The sequence below is a fragment of the Chelonia mydas genome, chromosome 7, assembly GCF_015237465.2.
Source record: "Chelonia mydas isolate rCheMyd1 chromosome 7, rCheMyd1.pri.v2, whole genome shotgun sequence".
NCBI lineage: Eukaryota > Metazoa > Chordata > Testudines > Cheloniidae > Chelonia > Chelonia mydas.
This window is the reverse complement of record NC_057853.1, coordinates 22,099,061-22,124,216: the sequence shown is the minus strand read 5'-3', so window position 1 is coordinate 22,124,216 and position 25,156 is coordinate 22,099,061. Positions and strand designations below refer to the sequence as shown.

Genomic DNA, 25,156 nt, shown 5'->3' with positions numbered 1-25,156 from the left:
CCTGTTGTCTGCTGGTGAATTTGAACAGTGAAATAGTGGGGAGGTGGCTACACTCAGTGGTCGGTGAAGCAGTGGAGAAAGAGATCATGCCGCACAAATAAATGGGAGAGGTTGCATGCCCCTTCACAAAAGAGTTAAACATGGCTATACATGGGACTAGCTCTGCTGTAGCAATGTGTCTCCTTGCGGGAAACTTGTAACTGAATCTCAGACCAACCCAGCCTCTTCCTTCACGACCTGGCAGAGTCTGAGGGTGGTGTGGGATAGACATCTTTACCCTCTAAGGTGGCTGGTACTGGTGAGCTCCAAAGGCGGGGTCCAGTCTTCCCCACCAGAAGGATGCTGGTTGTGATGTGACCCCTGAAAGCAGGGGTTTAAAGCAGTAGAAGTAATGGAGGACCTGTGTAGCTTGCACTAGAACACTTCTCCCCCATTCTAAGAAATGCTGTTAGATTAGAATTCAAGCCATGGGTGGTTTATGGACAGGCTATATTGTGTGTGGGGAAGCCACTTATAAAATGTAAGATGTACCGACTATGTGCTCTCAAAGGGAAAGTGACCAGGCATTCACCACCATCCCAAGAATTTTGCCATTTAGAGTGTTAAAGACAACTGGAGACCCCTCAATCCTGCTCATGCTGCCCCTGCTGTCTCTTAGCACTTCATGTTCCTGATTTACGCATCTCTTTCCAGAGTCCATGCTCAATTTCTTCCCTTCCCTCTGTATCTGCCTGCCCTTGTATTCTACCTGCCTTCTTCCACTCTCTCTGCTCCCTCTCCCTCCCTCTTCTCCTGTCCTGTCCTCTGCTCTGTTCTTTCTTTGCTTTCCTTTCCTTTTTAAATCTGAATTGGAGCTGACATCAAGATGCCTATTCTTTGTAGCACTGAACTGGCAGTTTGGAAAGAGGAGGCTGCAGTTTCCCTAGGGCGCAAGGCAGAGTTCAGTGCCTGTCTTACTTAAAATATACATCTCAACATGGCTGATCAGAGGAGCAGAAAAATCTCTAGGCTCTGAGTATTGGAGGCTCAAAAGAACATAGAGCATGGGTCTGTATTCCTTGTGCCTCTCTTGCAGAACAAGGGTTCAGAAAGCTAAAAGGTGAAGTTGCACAGGGGGAGAGGAATAGGAGTGACTCTCAAAACAATGGTAAGGGAGAGGGAGACCCCTGGGAAAGACGATGGAGGAGGGATGTGTGTGTAATCCTCACACTTTTCTCCTTCTCTCCTCTTCCATTTATACCAGGGATTTCAACTCTGAACAGTTCCCGAGGTGCTTTACATAATTATGCATCAACTTTACACCTTTACAAAATTCTGTTTCCCTTGGCAAGTAAAAGATTAGTAGCTTATCATTCTAATAAAGGAGGGTAAGTGGAGATCTCGATGAATTTCCTTGATGGCTTTGCAGTGCAGCTATATGTACAGGAAACCCTTCTCCTACCACTGAGATGCAGCCACCTGAAGGTTGAAGCAGAGTAGCTGTTAAGCAATCCAGCAACTCTGCACAACAGCTTAGGACAGGAAGCGAAGGGTAGTATATTGAGTTGACGCTGCAGGAGTAATTTTAGTTAGGCTGAATGTAACTATCCAAATTGCAGTTTGGCAGGACACCGTGGTCCTGACTTCTGCAAAATGTGCCATAAGATCATTAATGATCATGGGGGGTCAGGGACTCTGCTTTATGCCTGCTGTGAATGTTGGTACTTCCAGCATCACATTGCCTTTCTAGCACTTGGTTTAATACCGATTCAGAGAGAAGACTGCCACTCTTCACTGTTGCACCCTGGTGGTCTCTCATACTCAAAGTGATCAAGCCTATTCCTGTTTAAGCTGTGATCACCTCAGTTCTCACAAAGTAAATTACAGGAATAGTTGCAGGATCTGTGCCAGCCAATCTCCAAGTGTCATTGGCATGTGAGGTGCCTGCCCAAACAAAGGAGGAGCACCAGATCACTGCCCAGTAGAGAAGGGCAGAATCCTTGCCCAGAGTGGCCCAGTTAAACCAAGCACCAAGGCAGAGAGAAAATGAACTCACAAACACAATGTAAGGAATATTATATAGAGGGACTCCAGCAAATGCTAAGGCAGAGGGTGCTCGGGGGGTGAGGAGGTCATCCTTCATGAAAACTGGTGCTTAAAAAGTTCCCAAAATAAATACAAAGAAGTGGCTGCTACACATTTCTACTCGTCTTCCCTCTCTAACACAGTGGAAGAGTCTGTGAAACCACAGTTTCCTTTGTGATTTGTCAACGCAAAATGATCAGGAGAGCTGAAGTCTGGACTGCGTGGGGAGATGTTGCCTTCTGTTCTGATGCTGGCAGTTTTTGTCGAAGCATCAGGGCCTTGATTGATTAGGTATGTTCAGCTGCTGTTCTACTTAAAATTTGTTTAGTATTTTTAGGAAGTTGTGTAGATGAAGTGGGTCGGGGAGAAGGAGAGGTAAATACTGTCAAGTGTAGATGAATTGGCATATGCCATGCTGCGAATTCACCCTTTAGTTTCTACAGTATGTTTTTCTCGTTTTTGTAACAAAAAGAATGTTGAGTGGCAGGGGGGAATTTGGTGCTCCTGAAAAGAAGGGTTTGATGGTCCTGGCAAGAGCCAAGCAATATGACAAGCTTCCCCAGCTCGCTGATGTAGGTCATTCCTGACCTGCAGAACGCCTTGCCATTGGAGCTTTGAGCTCCCGATATAGTTCTCCCAATGTCCCTCTATCCTAATCAGTAGCACCCTCTGCTGTTCCAAACCTGGGTTCTCAACACAGCACTTCTGATTCACTGTGGTCCTGACCTGCTGTAGTCTCTGTTCCACTCTTGATCTCTTCTGAATAGTCTGCTAACCATTCCTCACTTGCTGTGTCTACATTTTTCTTAAAAATTGCACTCTGTTACCAGAGCAGCTTTAGTGCTCAGAATAAGGCTAGACAACAGGATAGTAAAATTGCCTGAGTCCTGTCCACCCCTATGCTCCCAATGGTGCTGCCACTTGTGTGGAGCTGTGCCAGTGGTAGTGCAGAGAGAGGGATTTTTTTTATTTATTATTTTTAAATAATGCTAGTGTAGACACGGTCACTGTTTGATCATTTTGTGATATGGATAAACCTCCAGAAAGGGTAGAGTAGGGTAAGACATGCCCGTGGTCACCTGTCACCTGTGTACCTGGGCTTTGAGCCAAGGTCTCTAGAGGTAAGAGGCTATTGTGTTAACGCTGCTACTGCATTGCTTGCCAAGTGTGAAAATCTAGGTACTTCACAGAAGCTGTTACTAGTTTGACCTTCATGCATGAAGCAGTTTCTCTTTAAAATGTTTTTTCCCCTTTATCAGTTATTCATTGAAGAGTGTCTTTGCATCTGTAGAATTTTGAAGGGTAGCTATTATTTTACCATTTTAATTTTCCCAGCTGTTCAAATAATAGTTTTAACCTTTCAGTGCCTGGAAAGCAGTGCTTTTCACATCTTTGTTGCTCTGCATTGTAATCGTTCAGCTTTATTTCGTAAGTTATGCACAGAAAGGATATTTTCTTTCTCCCCTTCTCTAGAGGGTTATTCTGTGAGTTTCTCTTCAAGCCTCTGTGACAATGGTGTGGTCTGAAAATAGGGCTGAGTGCTAGGAACTTGTGAGTTCTAATACCATCTCTGACACTAACTCGCTGTGTGACCTTGACCAATCCCTTATAGCCTGATTTTTCACAGGTGCTGAGTACTTGCAAGTCCGATTGAAACCAACGTGAGTCTTGTGGGTGCTCATCACTTTTGAAAAATCAGGCCACTTGACTCTTTGGATAAGTTTCCCCATCTGTAGAATGGGAATAATGTCACCAGAAAGTGATTTGAGAAGATAATTAGTTCATATGTGTAAAGTCATATGAAGCGCTCAAATGTGATATTCCCTCTCCAGTCCCCATCTATTACGGCCACCGCACTGACTGCTGAGGACAAGACAGAACTCCCCTGTCAAAGCTGTCCACTAATCCGCCATAGGATGTTGCCAACGGATCCGATGTAGTGAGCTGTAGCTCACGAAAGCTTATGCTCTAATAAATTTGTTAGTCTCTAAGGTGCCACAAATACTCCTTTTCTTTTTATGGATACAGACTAACACGGCTGCTACTCTGAAACATGTCATTCTGAGTTTCTGTTTTCCTTTTAGCTTTTGTAGCAAGCATTGCACCTATTGTCAGGAGCTTGCCATGGGTGACAGAAGGTGGAATTTGAAAATAAGTGACATTATCAGGGTATTTTGGACCCATTGCTGTATTCTCATTACATTTTTTTCTTTCCTCTCACATGTTTGAGAAGTTCCAGGAGTGATTTATATTTCATCAAATTGAGCGTGAAATATCTGAATGCAAAACCTATCAATCTGATCCCATCTATCTCTATCCCTTTAATTAGGGAAGCCCTGCTGAAAAATGTACCCATCAGCTACTGAGAGATGGTGTAGTCCTGGACCCTTGACATAAATCTTGAGTTATCCAGGTGCCAAAATGCTGTCAGAACTGACAGATTTTCGAAAAATACACCCACAGGCAGAGTATTATCCATTATTCTAGCACTGAGCAGTGGGCAGTAAGGAAAATCAGTGGAGAATGTGTCTTTATCAACTTTAATTGGCTTTTCCCGTTGATAAAAATCAGTGTACCCGGGAAGGGACAGAGCCCATCCGGCAGTTTGATCTTTCTGTCCCAGAGCCAAAGGATTCAGTCTGTCTCCATTGACATGTGACATGGACTAGTCTCAGCACAAATCAGGGCAGTGAAGCAGATTGTACAGCCTACAAAGAGGCTGCCAGGCTGCGCTCGGTGAGTGACCATGTTTAAACAAGCGTGAAGAATTAATTTTCTATGTCTGGACGAGAGAAGTTGGATTTCATCTGTGCTCTGGTTGCTGGAAACTTGCTTCAGAGAGAAACAAACTTAGTTTAACTTTTCTTCAGGCGCTGGTTTGTTAAAGCTCCTGGATTATAACTGGACACGCCCCAAAATTAAGGATCTGGTGAATGAAAATTCCAGTATAGGGTAAGATTTCACAGCTTTATAATAGCTACAAGAGAGAACTCTCCTAGGGTGGTTTTGGTTGGAAGTGCTGCTTCTGGGTCACCTAATTCTGCATCTGATAGAAAGGGGTTGTGATATCTGCTTTGGATCTCTACAGTGAAGGTGATTCTGCAGTCTTTCTTGGCAGCTTCTTCTGTTACCTCAGCTGTTCTTACCACATTTCTCTTGAGTTTTCCTTGTTTGTTGCAGCTTAAGTCGATTGCTACTAGCTTTACAAAAGCTTTTATTAGACTAGATAATACAGTAAAGTTAACCACAAATCCATTACTTGTGTTCTTCATGTTGACTTGTGAGTTTAATTGAGCCCTTTATTTATGATCATAAAAATGATAGACCAATTGATAATATCTGTAGTGCTTGTCCACCCCTGAAAATCCTTGTGATTTCTCATTGTTTCTTCTGCTTTCTGTTCTGCTGGATGAGCCTCCTTTGTCCTATTGCGTAAATATCGTAAAATACAAGCAGGACTATTCGCAGATAGGTACTGGCTTACTAAATTGATCTACTTTTGCTGCTATTCTAGAAACCGCACCACATCCCACCATGACTTTGAGGGTGCCATGAGCCAAGCTGCAGGAGTCTGACCCTCTTAAATTTATATACAGTACATTACTTCAACACTAATTTTTAAACTGATGCAAATGTCTCTAATCCAAATTAATGAAAGAATGTTCAGCTCTTTGCATGTTCAAATCCTGTACCATAGGAAATCTCCATTCCCCTGAAATGGATTATTGAGATCTGTTAGTTTGTAATCTTTGAAGCAGGGACTATCATTTTCTATATGTTTGTATGGTGTTCAGCACAAGGGGGCCCTTGATCTGGTTAGCTTCTAGATGCTACTGCAATATAATCATAGAATAATAATGTGACCGGCATATTGTGCAAATTGCTGAATGTATTGGCTTGATGTTTCTGGCACTGTGATCAGCAGTGAAATTGTAACTGCTAGTGTCTTTAAGTATAAGTGGGTTTCAGAGTGAACATATGTCTAAAAAGATAAATGAGAGGGTGAGTAGTGAAGGCCGTTCCTTTTCTTTCATATTCAACTTGTCTGTCTGCAGGCCCAACATGAGATATATTGTCAGAGTTCTTCGAAGCAAAAGGAGGGCAGATACAAAATCCACATGAATATCCTAAAACTTCAGAATGTGGTTTCTGGCCTCGTTTCTGTTTGGGTAATTGCATTCTGCTAATCTAAATTGCCTCTGCAGTTTCATCAGAATGCAGTGTTCTTTACTTCCTGCCTTACGCTGTTGTGGTGTTACTGTGTGCTGTCATGTGTCACCCTAAGGATGGCTACATTTCAACAATGGAAGATATTATTTTGGTGTCTATAACTGTAAAGGTGGTAGAGAAATACATAATTATTATGACACATAAATAATTCTAATGAGTGTGTAAAAACTGATGAAGGACCTCGGGATTTGGGTTACCATCATTATCCCAGGTAGTAAGACTCTCCCTTTGTCTGGTGATGCTGTCTGATATCTCCTCGCCTAGAGTAGTTGAAGGTGCCATCAGCTTCCTAGTATGCATATTCTAGGCACTTACGCCCAATCATATGTTGGCAGGCTTTGTGGTGTAAATATGGACAGAAAGTGCCAGGGCCCTTGTCAATCATTCTGTGAATGCCTGTCAGTATCTGCTTGGCCAGTTCCCTAGTTAGTTCTGTTTAAAAGAGGACTGCGTTAATTTTTGCTTCTCTGAAGCCTTTTGCACTCTTTAATTGAGCTCTGTCAGCTGTTGTCTGCACGGCGCTTCAGGATTTTTGTCTTGCCGGGGGCTCTGAGAGTATGTATTGTATTGTAGGAATGAGCTCCTTACGCTGCAGGTGCTGGAAGAGGAGCAAGCCACATTCAGTGAGAGACAATGTCTCCAGGGGTAATGAAAACAAGATGGCACGGCATTGTGGGAACGGGAGTCAGGATAGCTGCGTTGAGCATCACCTTTTAATAAAACTGCTATTTATAGATCAGCTGAGGCTTTGTAGAGTAGATTGTTAAATTAATATTTACATACTAGCTTCATTGTTTTTCCCTGAAAATCTCATTTGCATTATTGCTTGGACTGAAATGCAGCTTCCAGTTCTCCAGGCACACACGTGTGCTCAATAAAAGGGCCCACGGTATGAATCTGAAAGCCATTACATCCTACCTTAGAGTACCTAACCTCCTGATGGTAGCATTTTCCCTTTTCTTTGTGTGTCATTGCTCTCTGAAGGAACGGCTTACAAAACCCTCTTTGGTTCCCAAACACCCAGGACAGTCCTCATGAACTGATCTCACTGGAGAGAGACATGAAGCATTCCTGCATAGTGATTCCTAGTTAATCTCTGCCTCTTGGAGAGAGACTTGAATTGTTGATGGATTGTGGATAATTTAGTAACTGATAGACAAATGGGATGTATGAATGGTGGTAACGTAAAGCAGGTGCAAAATCCCCCCCTCCCTATTTGCATCTGTTTGAACATGTTCTATTGTAAATGCTTTTGTTCTTTATACCTTTTTAGCCCCAGTGAACCAGCAGCGAGAATAATCACTTCTCACTGAACATAGCATGCTTCACACCTGGATTAGGAGTTTAAAGCTCTTTGTGCGTTTCAAGAGGGAAGAGTTTTCTAGCTGTTAGATTCATGGCTCTGCCTCACACTCATTAGATATCGTGAGCAAGACATTAAACTTCTCTGTTTGCCCATATCTAGATGGGTAGATATTACTTACTTGGTAGGCCTATTGAGATTGACTGGATGTCTGGAAAGTGCTTTGAGTTTGTCATAAATATAAAGGGAAGGGTAAACACCTTTAAATCCCTCCTGGCCAGAGGAAAAACCCTTTCACCTGTGAAGAGTTAAGAAGCTAAGATAACCTTGCTGGCACCTGACCAAAATGACCAATGAGGAGACAAGATACTTTCAAAGCTGGAAAGGGGGGAAACAAAGGGTTCTCTCTGGCTGTGTGATGCTTTTGCCGGGACCAGAGCAGGAATGCAGGTCAGAACTCCTGTAAAGAGTTACCTTAGAGACTAACAAATTTATTTGAGCATAAGCTTTCGTGAGCTACAGCATCCGATGAAGTGAGCTGTAGCTCACGAAAGCTTATGCTCAAATAAATTTGTTAGTCTCTAAGGTGCCACAAGTACTCCTTTTCTTTTTGTGAATACAAACGAACACGGCTGCTACTCTGAAACCTGTAAAGAGTTAGTAAGCAATCTAGTTAGATATGCGTTAGATTCTGTTTTGTTTTAATGGCTGATAAAATAAGTTGTGCTGAATGGAATGTATATTCCTGTTTTTGTGTCCTTTTGTAATTTAAGGTTTTGCCTTGGGGGATTCCCTATGTTTTGAATCTGATTACCCTGTAAGGTATTTACCATCCTGATTTTACAGAGGTGATTCTTTTACTTTTTCTTTAATTAAAATTCTTCTTTTAAGAACCTGATTGCTTTTTTCATTGTTCTTAAGATCCAAGGGTTTAGGTCTGTATTCACTTATGCAAATTGGTGAGGATTTTTATCAAGCCTTCCCCAGGAAAGTGGGTGTAGTGCTTGGGGGGATATTTTTGGGGGGAAACGTTTCCAAGTGGGCACTTCCCCTGTTCTTTGTGTAACACTTCGGTGGTGGCAGCTTTTAACCTAAGCTGGTAAGAATAAGCTTAGGGGGTCTTTCATGCAGGTCCCCACATCTGTACCCTAGAGTTCAGAGTGGGAAGGAACCTTGACAGAGTTCCTTAGGTGAAAAGCATTATTGAAGCGTAAGATATTTACATTATCTTTTCATAAAACTGATCAGGGTTCAGATTCACCTCTGTATGTCTTATCTTACCTCAAAGCCATTTAGACACTTCGACTGCACAGACACTGAAAAATTTACACACAGCCCCCAAAAGGTACTAACAGCAAAGGCTGAAGGGTAGGCAGGGTTCAGATGGTTTTACCTCCATGTCTTCTAACCTTAAAGCAGGGTTAGGTGACATAGTGATAGAAATACCTGAGACCTGACTGACTACAGTCTCTGCTATTAGTGGAGCTGCACTGATGGTGTATGTTCTCACTGTCTGTGTGGTTAGGAACTGTCATTGTCCCTCAGTCACTCAACTGACAAAGATATATGACATGGAGAGGGGGAGAGATCCACTCAATTGTGAAGCTCCCTTGGTGTGGTGCTTTGTGGCTGGCTTCAGATAATGTCTTTTTACCAGTGGCTAGGGCAGGACCATACAGCTTCCTGCCGTCATCTTTGCAAGAGTATAGGAGGCTCCCGTGCGAATTCAGGATACTGGGGGCAATGCAGTTGAAATAGAAGGGGCTGGAATAAGCGGTGGAGGCAGCTTCTTTCTGAAAGAATGGAAGGTCCCCACAGCAATAAAGCGCTGCCATGACCCATCACTGAGTTGTTTTTTTGACGGCTGTTCTCTTAGTCAGGCACTGGGTCTCTCACTTTGCTGATGGGTCATTGATTAACCCAAGTTGCATGCTGCCAAAAGCCTGTGTGTGTGTGTCCATGCAGATTCCTGTGTAAAGCACAGTCATGGTAGTTCTTTTTCACTTTGCTTTTCCTGTCTCTTAAGCTGAATTGTGTGGGGAGGGTGAGCATGATGCAAGGTGCGTAATAAATTGGTGGACAGAAGTATTGGAGAGGTTAGTGAGAGGAGGAGGTCTTGAGATGCCCAGGAAGAGCAGCTGTTGAGGCATAAATGTGTAGTGTCACATCTGCTTTTTAACTACAAGACAAAACTTTCATCATGAAGTTCAGATATTAAAAAGAGGAGGAACCTGCTTGATGGGTGATTTCACTCTCCTCTCCCACATTTGTGAGAGAGGAGTGTATACAGTATATACTGATGAGGAAGGATTGTCTTGTGGGTAAGGCACAAGCTTGGGTATCAGGAGACATAGGGTCTATTCCTGGCTTTGACACCAATTCATTATGTGACCCTAGGCGAGTCAGTTTCCTCTCTGTGCCTCAGTTTCCCCTTATGTAAAAATAGATACAGTGCTCTCTCCTGTCTGTTCCTCTCTTGGTATCTTTAACATACCTATCACTGTGGTGTCTAGGCACTGATACTTCACAATGGGATTATGATGATAATTAATTAAAGTTCATAAAGGCTTATAAGATCCTTGGAAATTAGGCATGAGGGAAGGGCATTGTATTAGCATGAATACTGTTAACTGAACATACTGGACCTTTTGCAGGCTATCCTGTGGCACCAGGAAAAACTGTAGCCCTTAGAAATATTTATAAGTAGCTCTCCATATGGTTGGGGCAGCTCTTGGAGCCCTGGTCTATACTCCACTTCTGAATAGATTTCCCTAGAGGATGGTATTTTAAGGGTTAACTTGGACCATAAGAGGAGGAGCAGGACAACCAGCTAAATGATACAGCTTGCTGTAACTTGGTTTGCAGTGAGAGCTTGAGGTGGGAGGAGAGGACGCTATAGCCAAAACCCAGGAAGGATGGATACTGGTTCCTTGTATATTCTGACTCAAATGGGTGTGCCCACGATCTTTGCTCCATCCCATCTATCACTTTAACTTTCACACTGACTGAAGATTGTATCTGAGCTTGGTGTTCTGAGCTCCACCAGTTTTTCCTGTAACACATTGATATTCAGGAGGGAAGGGAAAGTGGATTTCTACAAAATTTCAAGGTCACCTCCTTGAGAGCTGATAGCATTAACACATCACATCCATAGATGCACAGGTACTGAGGGTCAGTTGCTGTTACTCTCAAACACACTCAGATTCTGAGTGACACACACAGAGTCTTGGAATACATGCTTGTCCTGCCACAGGGAGACAAGCACACCTCTGTTTTGCCAACTCTTGCAATATTTCACAGTTTTCTTATTGCCCCAGCTTCTGGAGTCATGTGAATACATGAGTCTCAGAGAAAATCTTGAGAATATGACATGAGTCCACCCCAAAGATTCAAAAACCAGAATGCAAATGAAAAGAATACCAAATGTATTTAAAAAAAAAAAATCTTATGATTTGAGTGGGATGGAGGGCTGACTCATAATTTTTTTTAATGCTTGGGGTGGGCAATACAGCGCACACTGGACGGGGGAATGTACGTAGACCACATACACACAGAGCACTGATGTCAACTGCAAACATTCAAAAATCATGGGTCAGTTGCAAAAACTTATGAGAACACCAGATTTTAAAATCTCATTTGCATTCCTGTTTTGGACCCGTTAAGGGGCCACATTTTTTCTTTGCAGCCATTGAGGGTCAAATCCTCTTTTATGTGGAAGTGAAAATTGAGATTCTCATGTAATAAAGCCCCGAGTGCTGGAGTAATGTTGAGAAGAATCCCTAAAACACCAAATATCATGAAACTTGGGATAAAATCAGAAGAACTGGCAACCTGCTCATCCACACTTGTAGTTATGCACATTCACACAGAGATGAACATTCATACTCAGGCCCCTCAATAGACCTTCAGAGGTGCACAGCTGGACTCACAGGTCCATATGCACATCTCCCAATAATCCAACAGAGAGGCACAGCCAAACTCATGGGTGAGCATTCACGTACATTCACACAGGTTTCTCGGTGCAACACGGAGGCACACGTACCTTCAATCCCCGATGGTACACACTCTCACCCCTCCATTGCCCATGCAGAGGCATATGTGCAGTCAGACTCCCACAACACAAAGGTTTCCAGTAAAGCTGAAACTCGACAGCATTGTTTTCCCAATCACTGGCAAACGCACAGTGTCATTGTGTTGTCCTGAAAGCCGTAGTGCTTTATTTTCTGCAGGCTGAATGGCAGCTGTGGGTAATAATAACCCAAGATTTAAAAAGCCAACATTATAGGGGCATTTACAACCCACCGAGAGAGTGAAATCTCAGCGAGGCTAAGCTCTGTCTCTAGTGATCCTTTATTTTTCCTGCTTGATAAGGAAATGATGGGCAGCTCTAGAGAAATGGCCACCGCAGCGCACATGAAAGGGGGGCAGATTGTCTGTTCAAACACTGCAGTAAGTGGAGTGGGACAAATGGAATAGCTCTCTGCAATTAAACAACCCGCTTGTCCTCTTTGTGCTGCGTGGGCTGGCTTTGGGTTTTTGGTTTTTTTTTTTTCATTATTATTTTATCTGCAGACAGATGGAAAGCAGAGACTGGCTGGTTTCAGTGCAGTCACCTTCAGTCTCCATAATTCTGTGCCTCATGCTGAGAACCCCTGGTCATGGCTGTCCTTGCCTGGCCAAGGAGATCACCAGTGAAAACCATTTGTGTACCCACCCACCCAAATATATGGAAGGAATGTAGCTCTTGCTGTATTAAAACACCAGATTGACACTTAATGTGGCTTGGTTCCTGCTTTTCACACAGGATCTCCTGGTCCATGTACAGAAGCAGCCATAAGTACCACGGTGAACTTAAACACTATGGCACAGGAAGTGTTTTCTTAGGGCTTGGCTACACTTACATTTTATAGCGCTCTAACTTGCTGGCTCAGGGGTGTGAAAAATCACACCCATGAGCGCAGCAAGTCAGAGCGTTTTAGTGTAAACAGCCTCCAAGCGCTGGAAGCTAATCCCCTCGTGGAGGTGGATTACCAGGAGCACTGGGAGAGCTCTTCCCAGCGCTCGCGCGCGACCACACTTTGTACTTCAAAGTGCTGCTGCAGGAGCGCTCCCGCGACAGCGCTTTGAAGTTTCCGGTGTAGCCATGCGCTTAGTGTATTTCATAGTGGTACCAGTTGTACAGCAAAGGCCAGCACCTTACTTAATTCAGATCCCAAGTTACCTCTGTCCCCACTGACTCCTGAGTTACCACGTTATCAAAACCTGTGTGGAAACTTCTTTGCAAACTTTATCCATTTTAAAGGAAAACTCCCAGTGTTAACAGAAGTCTGATCATTCATGACAAAAGAAAATCACTCACATTTGGAAATGTCTTAAATATAGTAAAATCAAATGGAAAACTGCCATCTTGATGGTGTGATGCAGAGTAGGATTGAAGGAATCCAGATGAGACGAATGGGAAAGCTCAGGCTTTCAATACTATGAGTTAAATATTAAAAATGTCTCTGTTTTAAGTTAACAATAATTAATTTTGCTTTATTCAGTAGTGGCTTGGTATATTTTAAAACCGTATAGCTCTTTTTAAACTTTTTGAAAGTCCTAGCTTTTCCCTGAATTCATGCGGCAGCTGCATTTCTTAGACTAAACAGGAAGTGTCTGTATGGCTGTTTCCACTCGGACACCATTCATAATTATGGCAATAGTGAAATATTGATAGCTATTCTAAACACTGTATTGAAAAAAATCATGTTTTAATAAGAGTATATTCTTCCCTAGCTATAGTTAATCACTATAATTTTCTTTTTCTAAAAAATAACTAATTCAAGATTCTTGTTTTGCTTGAGGGAGGCAGTATGATGGTTACAGTAAGAATTGGGGCCTAGGACTCCAGTGTGTTGTTCCTACCTCTGGGATGGAGTGTGATATACTGGTTAGAGCAGGGAGCCAGAGTCCCAGGGGTTCTGTTCTAGGCTTTGCCTCTGACTCATTATATTTCCGTGGACAAATTACTTAATCTGTCCCTGCCTCTATTTCCTCATCTGTAATGTAGGGTTATTACTAGAGCTGGGTGAAATTTTTTGATGAATAATTTCACTGAGAAATGCATTTTTTCAGCTCACCAAAGCTATTCGTGAATTTGGGTCAAATTTGATGAATAGTGTAGTCTGAAAAAAAAATTGGGATTTTTTTCTAAGTCAGAACAAACCATTTTGACACTCTTGAAATTAAATTATTAATTTTGACCATTCTGAAATGAAACGTTTCAACTTTTTGCTTCAAAACTGTGTTTTGTTTAGAATTTAGCTAATTAAAAAAATTAAAGTTTAAAAAAAAACAACAAAAAAAACCCAGAAAACAAACCCAGCGCCTCACCCAAAATGAAACAAAAAACTGGGTCAAACAAAACATTTTGTTGGAATATTAAATTTTTGTGGGTTTTTGTTGTTGTAAATAAAAAGTTCAGTTTGAGTTCAAAAAGAACTGATTTTTAATTATTTTTTTTTTTTTGCAGCCCCTGAACTGAAAAGTCAGTTTGCTCTGTTTTCATTATAGCACATATCTCAGGATTTATGAGCCTCAATTAATATTTGTATGTTCTTTGAGATCCCTCTTCTGAAAGGCTCTACAGGAAAGTAAAATATTTTGGATGGTTTGTTTTGCCTGGAGGAAATTGGCCAGTTCATGAAAGGCAAGTGGGGATATGTACAGTCTGCCCAAACACAAAAGGTGTGTAAATCTTGATTGTGTACCTCTCTTCCCTGTCTCCTCTCTGTTGTGTTGTTTGTCTTGGATTATAAGACGTTCAGGTGACTAACTGTGTTCCTGTGTATTTGTACAAGCCCATAGCCTCCATCCTTGTGCTATCATGATGCAAATATTAAATAATTTGTTTAAATGTTTAGGCCTTGTGGAAAGAGGATAAGTAGGTGTTAGTGCTACAGGTAAAGAATGGTTAGAGAGGGGTGAGGAACGGATTCAGCTGAAGCATGAAGCCTGTTCTTTGCCAGAGCCTTTACATCAGAAGCATTGATGTATTCCCAGTTGACAGTTCCCTCATCCCCTCCTCTCTCTCTTCCCCCTCGGGGGCTCCTGTTTCGGGATGAGTTGGTTCCAAACAGACAATACTTTTCTGCAGATAAAAGGACACCCAAGCAGCTGTGCTGGTATCTATCACAAACAGACACGCTCCACAGTGAGGGAAATTACAAGACGCGACCAGCACCATTTGTCAAAAATTAAAATACCCTCGGCCTGAGCTGTGTCCACAAGACACTCGCGTAGTATATTTATAAAGTGTTGCTTTCTTTTCCAGTCTCTTATGCATTTTAAACTGTTCTAATTAAACATCCCACCTCAGGTCCTGTTTGTAAAAGATGGTTTTAAATGGCAGCAGGTCTCCACTCTATGTATCTGGGGTTAGAAGTTTACAGCGATGGAAAGGGGAGATGATAATTTAGGCAGCCCGAGTGTCTTATCCCAGCTGCCTCCATCTCATTAACCAGAAAGTGTCACATTCCAACCTGAGGAAGAGAGAGGATGTGGAGAAATACTGCTTTTTTAATGGATTTTAATCTTGGAAATGGGCTTGGATCTGACTTGGATAGGAGGAGGCAATAGGTGGAGAAACATCCTTGTTTCTCAGGGTCGTTGCTGCTCTCCCTTCACTTGTTAGTGCTGCATTCAGAGTTGTAGCATAATGTATGTGATTATGTTTAATGGCATTGGGTGTTTTGGATAAAAATGGTCAGCTATACAAAACCATTTTGCTGCCGTGTCAAGGAGTAATGACAACTGTGTGTGTGGCCTAGTGTCTGCGTGTATCTGAGTTGGTGGCTGGTCAAGTCTACCATTGGTTCATGGCTGGGCATCTGCATGTGGGTGCATGGCCAGGCACCTTTCCATTTTTAATCCATTTGTTAGCTTTCCTGATCTATTCAGGCTTTTGTGTTATACCCATCAGTGATCCAGTGGATCATGCATTTCCTGCCATGGGTGCTAGGTCTTCATTATGTGCCAGTTGAGAAACCCAGGTTGTCGTGTTTTCTGGCTCCTTGACACAGTAGAAAGGCGGGATCCGCCAGCAAATGTAAGGAAGTGAAACGATTGAATTTGGTGAGTGAATGCTGGAGCCTCCACCAATGAGGTGTGGGTTCGGAAGTAGACAGTTTAATTTTCAGCTGCAGCCTAGTTTGTCAGTTTGTTCACATCAGAAAACATGATGAGAAATGCCTGTTACATTCCTGTGCTTGGCTGTTGCAGCTCTGCAGAGGCCCATCAATCAGGGGTTTAGTGTGGACGAGACCATAAGACTACTCTTCCCCTTGTGCTCTAATCAGGTCTCTAGGCACTGTTGGATGCCACAGGAGTTGAATGTGGTATAAATGCCTAGGTAGCTTTATAGATAAGTTTCCAGTGTTGAAGTGCTGCAGCACTGATCTGAAGGAGTCAGTCCTGCTTGGAGGGCATTTCATCTCCAGCTCTTATGGTTGTGCATTTCAGTTAATCTCTGTGTAAAATATCTTTCTGATTCACCCTTGGATTATTTATTCTGACGCCAAACAGTCAGTCATTGGTAGGTGTTTTATAAAAGCAGGTAGGGAAGGTTATACTCCTTACTTACTTGCAAATAGGCATTGTGAATGCAGCCTTGCCTCTGCCCCACTCTCTGCTTGCACCCTTCCTCTCTGCAAGGGGAAGAGAAATCGACATTAACACCCGTAAGCTTGAGATGAATACAGCTATCATACAAATAAAATTACTGGCTGCCGAATGGCAACAGTTTAATGAAAATGGGAACTGTTAAACAAATAAAGCCAGCTGAGCTCATAATACTGCTGGGTGGAATTTCACTATATCACTGAGCAGAAATAGAATTAGGCACAGAAGAGGGATATCTAGGGAAGTCCTTCCGGCCCCCATGTGTGCGCCTCAATATATGAGGCTGGACTGGAGAGGAGTTAGCCTTACGCAAGGTGTAAAAATGTTATCCCGGAGCTGAAGTGGAAATCGAAATACACAGTACTTTGCAGGAGTCTTTTAAAGCAAGGCAGAAGGGCACTGGCTAGCACAGCAAATTAATGCATTAGCTTTTCCTTTCTGAAGCCTGAGTTCAAATCTTGCTGTGGAAATAAATCCCAAGAGAATTTAGTGGTAAGAATTTGTACTTCTCTAGCAACTTCCAGTGTCAAATAATTAATGCACTGGGACCCTTGCAGGACCACTGTGTGGTGGGTAAGTAGCAATATTCCTGTTTTACAGAAGGGGGAACTGAGGCAGAGAGTGACTTACCTAGAGTCATTCAGTGAAGTTTGTAGGAGAGCTGGGAATAGAACCCAGGAATTCTGAATTGTACACATGCTCTCTCACCTCTAAACACCCTTACTTCCTATTAATCAAAGAACCACTGCATAGTATGGCAAGACTTTCAGCCTCTGCTAAGGAGAGTCTTGGAGTGGGATGTAGTAGGTGATACTGCAGGACAGGACGGGACTGAGACATGGTGCCAGAGTTGTGTGGTGGTGAAGCTTACGTAAAAACTGCTGACATTGTACATGGGTCTGGGTGTTGCAAACTTGTCTCTACTTTCATGAGCACTGAAATTCACAAGATAAACGTGATATTTTGAAAAGGGAAGAAGGAGGCATCGATTTAATAATGTGTCTAGTGATTAGATGTGGAACAGTGCCACAAGGGCGGTGAAAAGAATAGGAACTGGAGGGAAGAATGGCTTCTGAGCAGACTTGGTGGGCTTGGTTTCAGATTAATATGGATTCTCAGTGACATCAAAGTTGGACAGCATCAGAATTGCCTGGTTCACTAATGCACTATGGAATTTAATTCTGTGGGAAGTCTAGTGAGTGAACTGAGCTGAGAGTTTGAATGATCGACGGAAGGGGGATGAAAAATCTAAAATTCTTGTGTCTGGCTAGAGTGTGTTCATTTGACTTTAATTATAACTCAGTCAAATGGCATTTAATGAGGCAGGAAAAAAAATGAGGCATATTTAAAGGAGCCTTTTCTCAGATATCAGTGGTTCTGAATATGAAAAAGCAGGGGTGGGCAAATTTTTTGGCCCAAGGACCACATCTGGGAATAGAAATTGTACGGCAGGCCACAAATGCTCACAAAATTGGGGTTGGGCTGTGGGGGGGGGGGTGAAGGCTCTGGTTGGAGGTGTGCACTCCAGTGTGGGGCCAGAAATGAGGAGTTCAGGGTGCAGGAGGGGGCTCCAGGCTGGGCAGGGGAGTAGGGTGCGGGGGGGACGACAGGGGGAGGGCTCCGGCTGGGGTGTGCAGGCTCTGGGGTGGGGCTGGGAATGAGGAGTTTGGGGTGTAGGAGGGGGCTCTGGGCTGGGACCAAGGGGTTCAGAGGACAGGAGGGGGATCAGGGCTGGGGCAGGGAGTTGGGGTGCAGGCTCTGGGGTGGGGCTGGGGATGAGGGGTTTGGGGTACAGGAGGGTGCTCCAGGCTGGGATCGAGGGGTTTGGCGGGCAGGAGGGCGATCAGGGCTGGGGCAGGGGTTTGGGGTGTGGGGAGAGGCTCAGGAGTGCAAGCTCCGAGCGGCGCTTACTTCAAGCGGCTCCTGGAAGCAGCAGCATGTCCCTTCTCCGGCTCCTACGTGGAGGCACGGCCAGGCAGCTATGCGCACTGCCCCTGTCCTCAGGCATCGCCGCTGCAGCTCCCATTGGAGCATCGCAGGGGGCTATTGGAGCACGTAGGAGCCGGAGGGGGACCATTCCACGGCTTCCGGGCCATAGTTTGCCACCCCTGTGATAAAGTAACCCCGACATAGAATCTGTAATGAATTATTTTTGGAATATTGGGTATATATACACACTCATGAATCTGAAATCCTGAGGGGTCTAAGGGTAAACTGATCCCAAAATGAATTTCTGCATATCTGACTTTTATCTCTCCTCTGTTTCTTTCTTGTAGTCTTGCCCATTTATGTTTTTTGCTGGGATGAAGTAGATTTATTAAGTAACAGAGTGACATTCTGAATTCAGATGTCCAAGCTACAGGCTTCAAAGCCAATACTCTTTTGATATCTTGGTGTCAATCTCTCTCCTCCTACTTCCTTTCCCCAGAAGTCTGCAGAAGTCATTGCCTGGTTTGGTTCTAATTCTTGAAGAGATGCAGTTTACTGGTGTCTTGTTTTATACTGTCTTGTATCATATGCTTTGTACTTCTCTAATCCCTTTAGTTCAAGAGATTTGAACTACATTCCAACTATTTACTTCAATCTCTCAATCCACTGTGATTTGTAGTTTTGTTTGTAGCCGTGTTTGTCCCAGAATATGAGACAATGAGTGAGGTAATATACTGTATTGGACCAACTTATTTTGGAGAAAGAGACAAGCTTTTGAGCTACACTGAGCTCTTTTTCAGCTCTGGGAAGGTAAGCAGAATGTCACAGCTACATACAAGGTGAAACAAATTAAGCATAAGCAGTTAACACATGTTGCAAGAAACCATTCAAGATGAAGTGGGCAATTAATACCTCTGCAGGTATAGGACAAAGGAGAGTGTTTCAGAGTAACAGCTGTGTTAGTCTGTATTCGCAAAAAGAAAAGGAGTACTTGTGGCACCTTAGAGACTAACCAATTTATTTGAGCATAAGCTTTCGTGAGCTACAGCTCCCTTCATCAGATGCATACTGTGGAAAGTATAGAAGATCTTTTTATACACATTAAAGCATGAAAAAATGGCTGTTTACCACTACAAAAGGTTTTCTCTCCCCCCACCCCACTCTCCTGCTGGTAATAGCTTATCTAAAGTGATCACTCTCCTTACAATGTGTATGATAATCAAGGTGGGCCATTTCCAGCACAAATCCAGGTTTTCTCTTCTCCCCGCCCACACACAAACCCACTCTCCTGTTGGTAATAGCTTATCTAAAGTGATCACTCTCCTTACAATGCGTATGATGATCAAGGTGGGCCATTTCCAGCACAAATCCAGGGTTTAACAAGAACGTCTTGGGGGGGGAGGAAAAAACAAGGGGAAATAGGTTACCTTGCATAATGACTTAGCCACTCCCAGTCTCTATTCAAGCCTAAGTTAATTGTATCCAATTTGCAAATTAATTCCAATTCAACCGTCTCTCGCTGGAGTCTGGTTTTGAAGTTTTTTTTGTTGTAATATCGCAACTTTCATGTCTATAATTGCATGACCAGAGAGATTGAAGTGTTCTCCGACTGGTTTATGAATGTTATAATTCTTGACATCTGATTTGTGTCCATTTATTCTTTTATGTAGAGACTGTCCAGTTTGACCAATGTACATGGCAAAGGGGCATTGCTGGCACATGATGGCATATATCACATTGGTGGATGTGCAGGTGAACGAGCCTCTGATAGTGTGGCTGTCAGAGACGTCGAAAATAGGATTCTAGGTCACCACAGAACTGTATCATGTTCGTGGGGGTGGAGGGGCAGAAGGAGAGGCCCCGAGATAGGACAGCTGCTTCTGCTGGGCTAAGAGTATAGTTGGATAGGTTAACAATATTGCTGGGTGGGTTGAGGGAACCATTGCTGTGGCCCCTTGTGGCATGTAGTAGTTTAGAAAGAAAAGCCCGTTGCCAGCTGTGCCCACATATCTATTCAGGGGACACCATCACAGGGCCTAATAACATCAGCCACACTATCAGAGGCTCGTTCACCTGCACATCCACCAAAGTGATATATGCCATCATATATGGGGAGGGCCAGAAGAGGAGTTTGGGGAAGATTTCTTGTGACAACTAAGGGTGTGTAGTCATTGAGGTTCTTCTTCTCTCTCCCCCCCTTCCCCCCCTCCCCCCCGGCCCATATTGAAGCAGGTTCTCCTGAGGTATTTGGTTGGCCCATTCCATCATGTGATCTTCTACTTTGGTGGAGTGTCCTTGTTTGGCAAAGGTGGTTTTAAGTGTGTTAAGGTGTATATCCCAGACTTTCTGCTCAGAGCATATTCTATGATGTCTGAGTATATGGCTGTAGACGACAGATTTCTTGTTCTGTCTGGGGTGATAGTTGGATCTATGAAGATGAGTGTGGTGGTCCAGGGGTTTCTTGTATACAGTTGTCTGTAGGGTTACACTGTTGAAGCTGATTGTGGTGCCCAGGATATTGATAGCTGGTGTGGGAGTGTTCTTGAGACAGTCTGATGGATGAGTGGTGGTGGTTGTAGTTGTGGTGGAAATTTGAGGGAGTATAGGTAATCTGTGCTGAGGGTGAAAATACCATTGATGTATTTAAAGCACATCCTTGGCTTCGAGGTGCATTTTGCCAGAAATTCTTTCTTGAGGTGGCCCATGCAGGGAATGGCATATTGGGGAGCCATCCTAGGACCTGTGGCTGTTCCCATGGTTTAGACAAAGTGTTTATTTTTGAATATATGGTTATGGGTGAGGATGATATGGATGAGTTTGGTTATGTGTTTGGGATGGATACCTGAGTGTTGTCCATTGTCTTGTAGATGTTTGAGGCAGGCAGTGATGCCATCATGGTGAGGGATGTTGGTGTACAGGGAGATTACATCCATGGAGGCAAGATTGGTGTTCTGAGGGAGGTTGTTAATCTTGCGAGTTTCTAGAGGAAATCAGTTGTCTTGGAGGAAGCTGGTCTTCCGTGTGGTGAGTGGCTTGAGGATGATTTCTACGAGTCCTGATATTCCCTCAGTAAGAGTTCCGTGGCCAGATATGATTTGTGTATTTGAGGAAACATGTAGAAGGTCCCTGGGGTGAGTTCTTGGGCGGTGAGGTTAGAGAGTTTCTCTTGGAGTTGTTTGGGGAAGGATTTGTTGATATTCTTAAACTCCTGGGTAAATTGTGGTGTGAGGTTGTCTTTGAGTTCTTTATAGTAGGTGGTGTCAGAGAGTTCTGAGTTGGCCTTGTTGACAAAATAATCATGGGTGAGAACTATGATGACACCCCCTTTGTCTATTGGTTTGATTGTTATCTGGTGGTTGGATTTCAGGGGCTCTATAGCTCTTCCCTCTGGTGGAGTGGGGGTCGTGGGTGTGATGTTTGTTACAGATTCCAGTCTGATTGCTTTAGTTTAAAAAAAAACAAAACAATGTAATGATCAAGTATGTGTCCATTGGGTGTGGCCTGTCAGATTATTCTTTTTTCCTATGATTGTCAGTGGGGACATGATCTTTGTGGATGGTGTCATCGTTGTTGTGAAAGGATTCTTTGAGACGGACAACATCCCAACATCATCAGTTTATCAAGAACTGCCTAATTTAAGATGATTTATCTGTATTCTCCAAGGGACTGAACTTCTGCTCCACCACAGACCCTGATACCAAACTAACATGGAGAACTAAAAGAATTCTTTCACTGATTCTGCCTTATCATCCCAGGGCAAACACTTTTCACAAAACAATCACTCTGCATCTGATTTTTTTTTTAGTCCTTGTCCTCAAAGGAAACCTGCACAACATCTGCAAAAGATGAGTTTGGGAGCTTACATTTATAACTTCACTAAAATCCATGGACTTTATAGAGACACTGGTTTTATGTCTCCTTTAAAACAATCTGTAACCCACTAACCCTCTTTTTTGCTACAACTGCTGAGACGTTAATTGCCCATGTCATCTTGAATGGTCTCTTGCAGCTTGTGTTAACTCCTTATGCCTAACAATTTGTTTCACCTTGTATTTAGCTGTGATGCTCTGGTTACCTTTCCAAGACCTAAAAAAGAGCTCTGTGTAGCTCTAAAGCTTGTGTCTTTCTCCAACAGACGTTGCTCCAATAAAATATATTACTTCACCCTCCTTGTCACTCTCAACCCCCTGTGAGACAGGTAAATAGTATCTCCATTTTATATGTGGGGAAATGGCAGCATAGAGAGGTGACAAGACTGGTCCACAAAGTTTCTTTGGCTGTGTCTGTACTAGTATTTTTTTCTTTTTCTTTTAATTTCCCACTGTTGGTCCAATTGTTCAGTTCGACTGGTTGTAGCAATGGTAAGAAGCCAAGTTATATATACTCTGTTTCATTTAGATCTGCTCTGAGCAAGGTAAAACACAACAGTGGTTAAAAGTGCCTGCAGCCACAGCCTTTCTACACCCGCAACAATATTGCTACCCTCTGTCCTTACTTCACTAATGCTTTTGGGTTAGAGTTTGTAGGACCAAAGTTTTATGTTGCATCACTGGGGTGATTTTCTATTCGTTTTGGCTCTGGAAGTGGGAGTATTGTTCCCCTAGCAGCAGTTATAAGTATTAGCAACATTTCTTTTAATCCTACCTAAAACTAGGGTTGAATTTGCACAAGTTGTAATTATTCTACTCTTGAAAACATCAGGTAACTACTGGATTCCTTTATCCCTCCTGAGTTTAAGTTAAACTACAAGCTTAAAGAGTGCGAGGGGTTATTCCAGTTGCACTGGAGAGAAATAGCTAGTGCTCTGTCCTTTCCCTATATATTCCTTTCTCTCAGTCTGTTCCTATAAAGTGCATTGTTGTGGTTGTACCTTCTAATGTGTATAGTGGGATGTAATTATCTTCATCCAAGGCAGGATCATTGTGTCTGGTTGTAAAGAGAGAGGTCACAATCCTAATGGGAGATGAATTTTGAAGCAATCTTGACCAACTCTAGTGGAGCCATTTCATGCCACTTCACAGCAGTTGTATGTCCTTTTCCTCCAATAAGATGTAGTTCTAACACTTGTCTAAACAAAAATATGAAATAAACTGCAAGTTCCAGCCCTGGACTTGGGTTCTGATGATTAGTGTTCTGTGCTGCCATATGGGAGACTCATTTACCTCATCTTGATTGTTGTTATATACAGAGTCTAAAAATGAACTAAGTACTGTATGGAACAAATAAGACAATAGCCATAAGCCCTCCCCATCCCCTTTAGCTGTGTGTGCTGTGAGGCTGCCTCTGTGATCCAAGGTTCTATTCCTGCAGAGGTAAGAGGGCGGGGGAACATCATATTTCTTTAAGATGTTGCAGTTCAGATATTGGCACAGTCAGTAGAACTAAGTGATATGATAGGCAGATGTACCAGCATTTTATCTTGGAAAGGCTGGCTTCAAATGTGAGCTAAATTACAAGGCAAATGAGCTTGGTCTGAGCCTTGTCTAATATCAGATACTTTTTCATATTACAAAGCATTAGCAACTGACAGAATTCAGCATGATATGGCACTTTTGGATCAAGAAGTTCAGGATTGTAATAGCAAGGCGAGGCACTAGCAGAGCAGGGGAGGGGTCAGCATAGGAATAGCAGGTGAGATTTCAGGTCAGGATTGAGGTGCAGGGGCAGAGCTGTGTGTGGGGCACAGGGTTAGAATAGCAGAGTGTGCCTCATAGAAGAGTTGAGGTGCGATGACCGAGACATGAGGGGATTCAGGACTGGAATAACAGGGAGATGTAGGTGCCAAGCTCTGAGCAGGTACCAGCATCAGAACAGCAGGATTAATCTAGTAGTGAAGGGCTCCCTATACAATTTTCATCCCTCAGTAAGTCTATATTGAAAAATAAAAAATATTTAATAATACTCAAATGTACCCTGTTCCAAATCATTTAATGATGGGTGGAGTGAAGAGGAGTTCGCAAATGAATTATTCTAAATTTTTCTCCTTTTGCATCACTTCCTAGGCGTGGGTGGAGCCTGCATGCCAGGCACAAGGAACATCACTCTAACCTGGTGAGCTTTCTTAATGGTGAAAGCAAGATTAAATGCAATGGACATTAATTTAACAAAAAGCACCCTCGGTATTTATTGCAATAAGTTAGCAATCATTCTCTCGGGAGTGACCCTTCACAGAATTATATTTGTTCCTCTCGTTTTCCAGCTCATGTCCAAAATAAAAAAAGCTGTGTACTCCCTGCAGTAATATGTTGGGGCTGCTGACTTGTTAGCGGACTGGACCCCAAATGGAGTCTGTTTGTTTACAGCATTCTCAGAATTGCAGAAACTCTCAGCCAGTGGAAAAACATTTCCTATAAAGCAGGTGTAATGATGAGGGCTCTTTCTGGGCTAGAACAATGATCAGAGTGATTGTCTCTTGGAAATCAATATGTTATAATGCATGAACAAACAGATGAGTCTCAGAACAACTAGAGATTAGTGGAGCTAGTGATTTACTCCATCTTCCAGTCATACACAGACGACAGGAGGTGTAGTGGCAGAGCAAAGCAAACAGTGCATCTGGTCTCTCGAGTCAAGGAGAAAATAAAAGAAATAAGTAGAGAAGATCTGTTTCCTTTTTTCCATCAGGCTGTGTAGACCAAGTGGGGGGCTTCCATGCTGATGTGCTCTCTGTGGTTCCCCCACAATACACCTTGTACCTTTTTGGAGGCTTTCCATTCTGCCATCATGCCGGCTTCTGAGATCTATATCCAGGAGTAAAGTAGGCCAGAAGCTAGTTATTTCTGTTCCTCCTCTGTCTCTGCAACAATTAACAGCGTAGGGGATGAGGAAGCAGAACTCGTGGGTTGTTTATTGAATGAACTATTTTTCTTGGTGCTTAAACACCCTCCTGCCCCCTCTTAATCCAAATCTTTGCGAGAAGGAAAGCAGACCTCCCCAGTACCCTTGGACTGTGTGTTATCCTGAAGGACGGGA

The 25,156-nt window shown here is 43.1% G+C and overlaps 1 protein-coding gene across 11 annotated transcripts in view; it reads left to right on the top strand.

The window, feature by feature from the left end:
• The window catches only part of CHCHD6 (coiled-coil-helix-coiled-coil-helix domain containing 6), a 200,156-nt gene that overhangs the window by 141,511 nt on the left and 33,489 nt on the right, over positions 1-25,156 (top strand). The window contains exon 10 of one of the 11 annotated variants that reach the window (XM_037904031.2): positions 2,208-2,237. The exons of the other annotated variants lie outside the window; for them this stretch is intronic. Coding sequence (XP_037759959.1) covers positions 2,208-2,222 — 15 coding nt within the window. The 3' untranslated portion in view covers positions 2,223-2,237. Of the gene's footprint in view, positions 1-2,207; positions 2,238-25,156 lie in introns of those variants that run through there. 11 annotated transcript variants of the gene reach the window in all.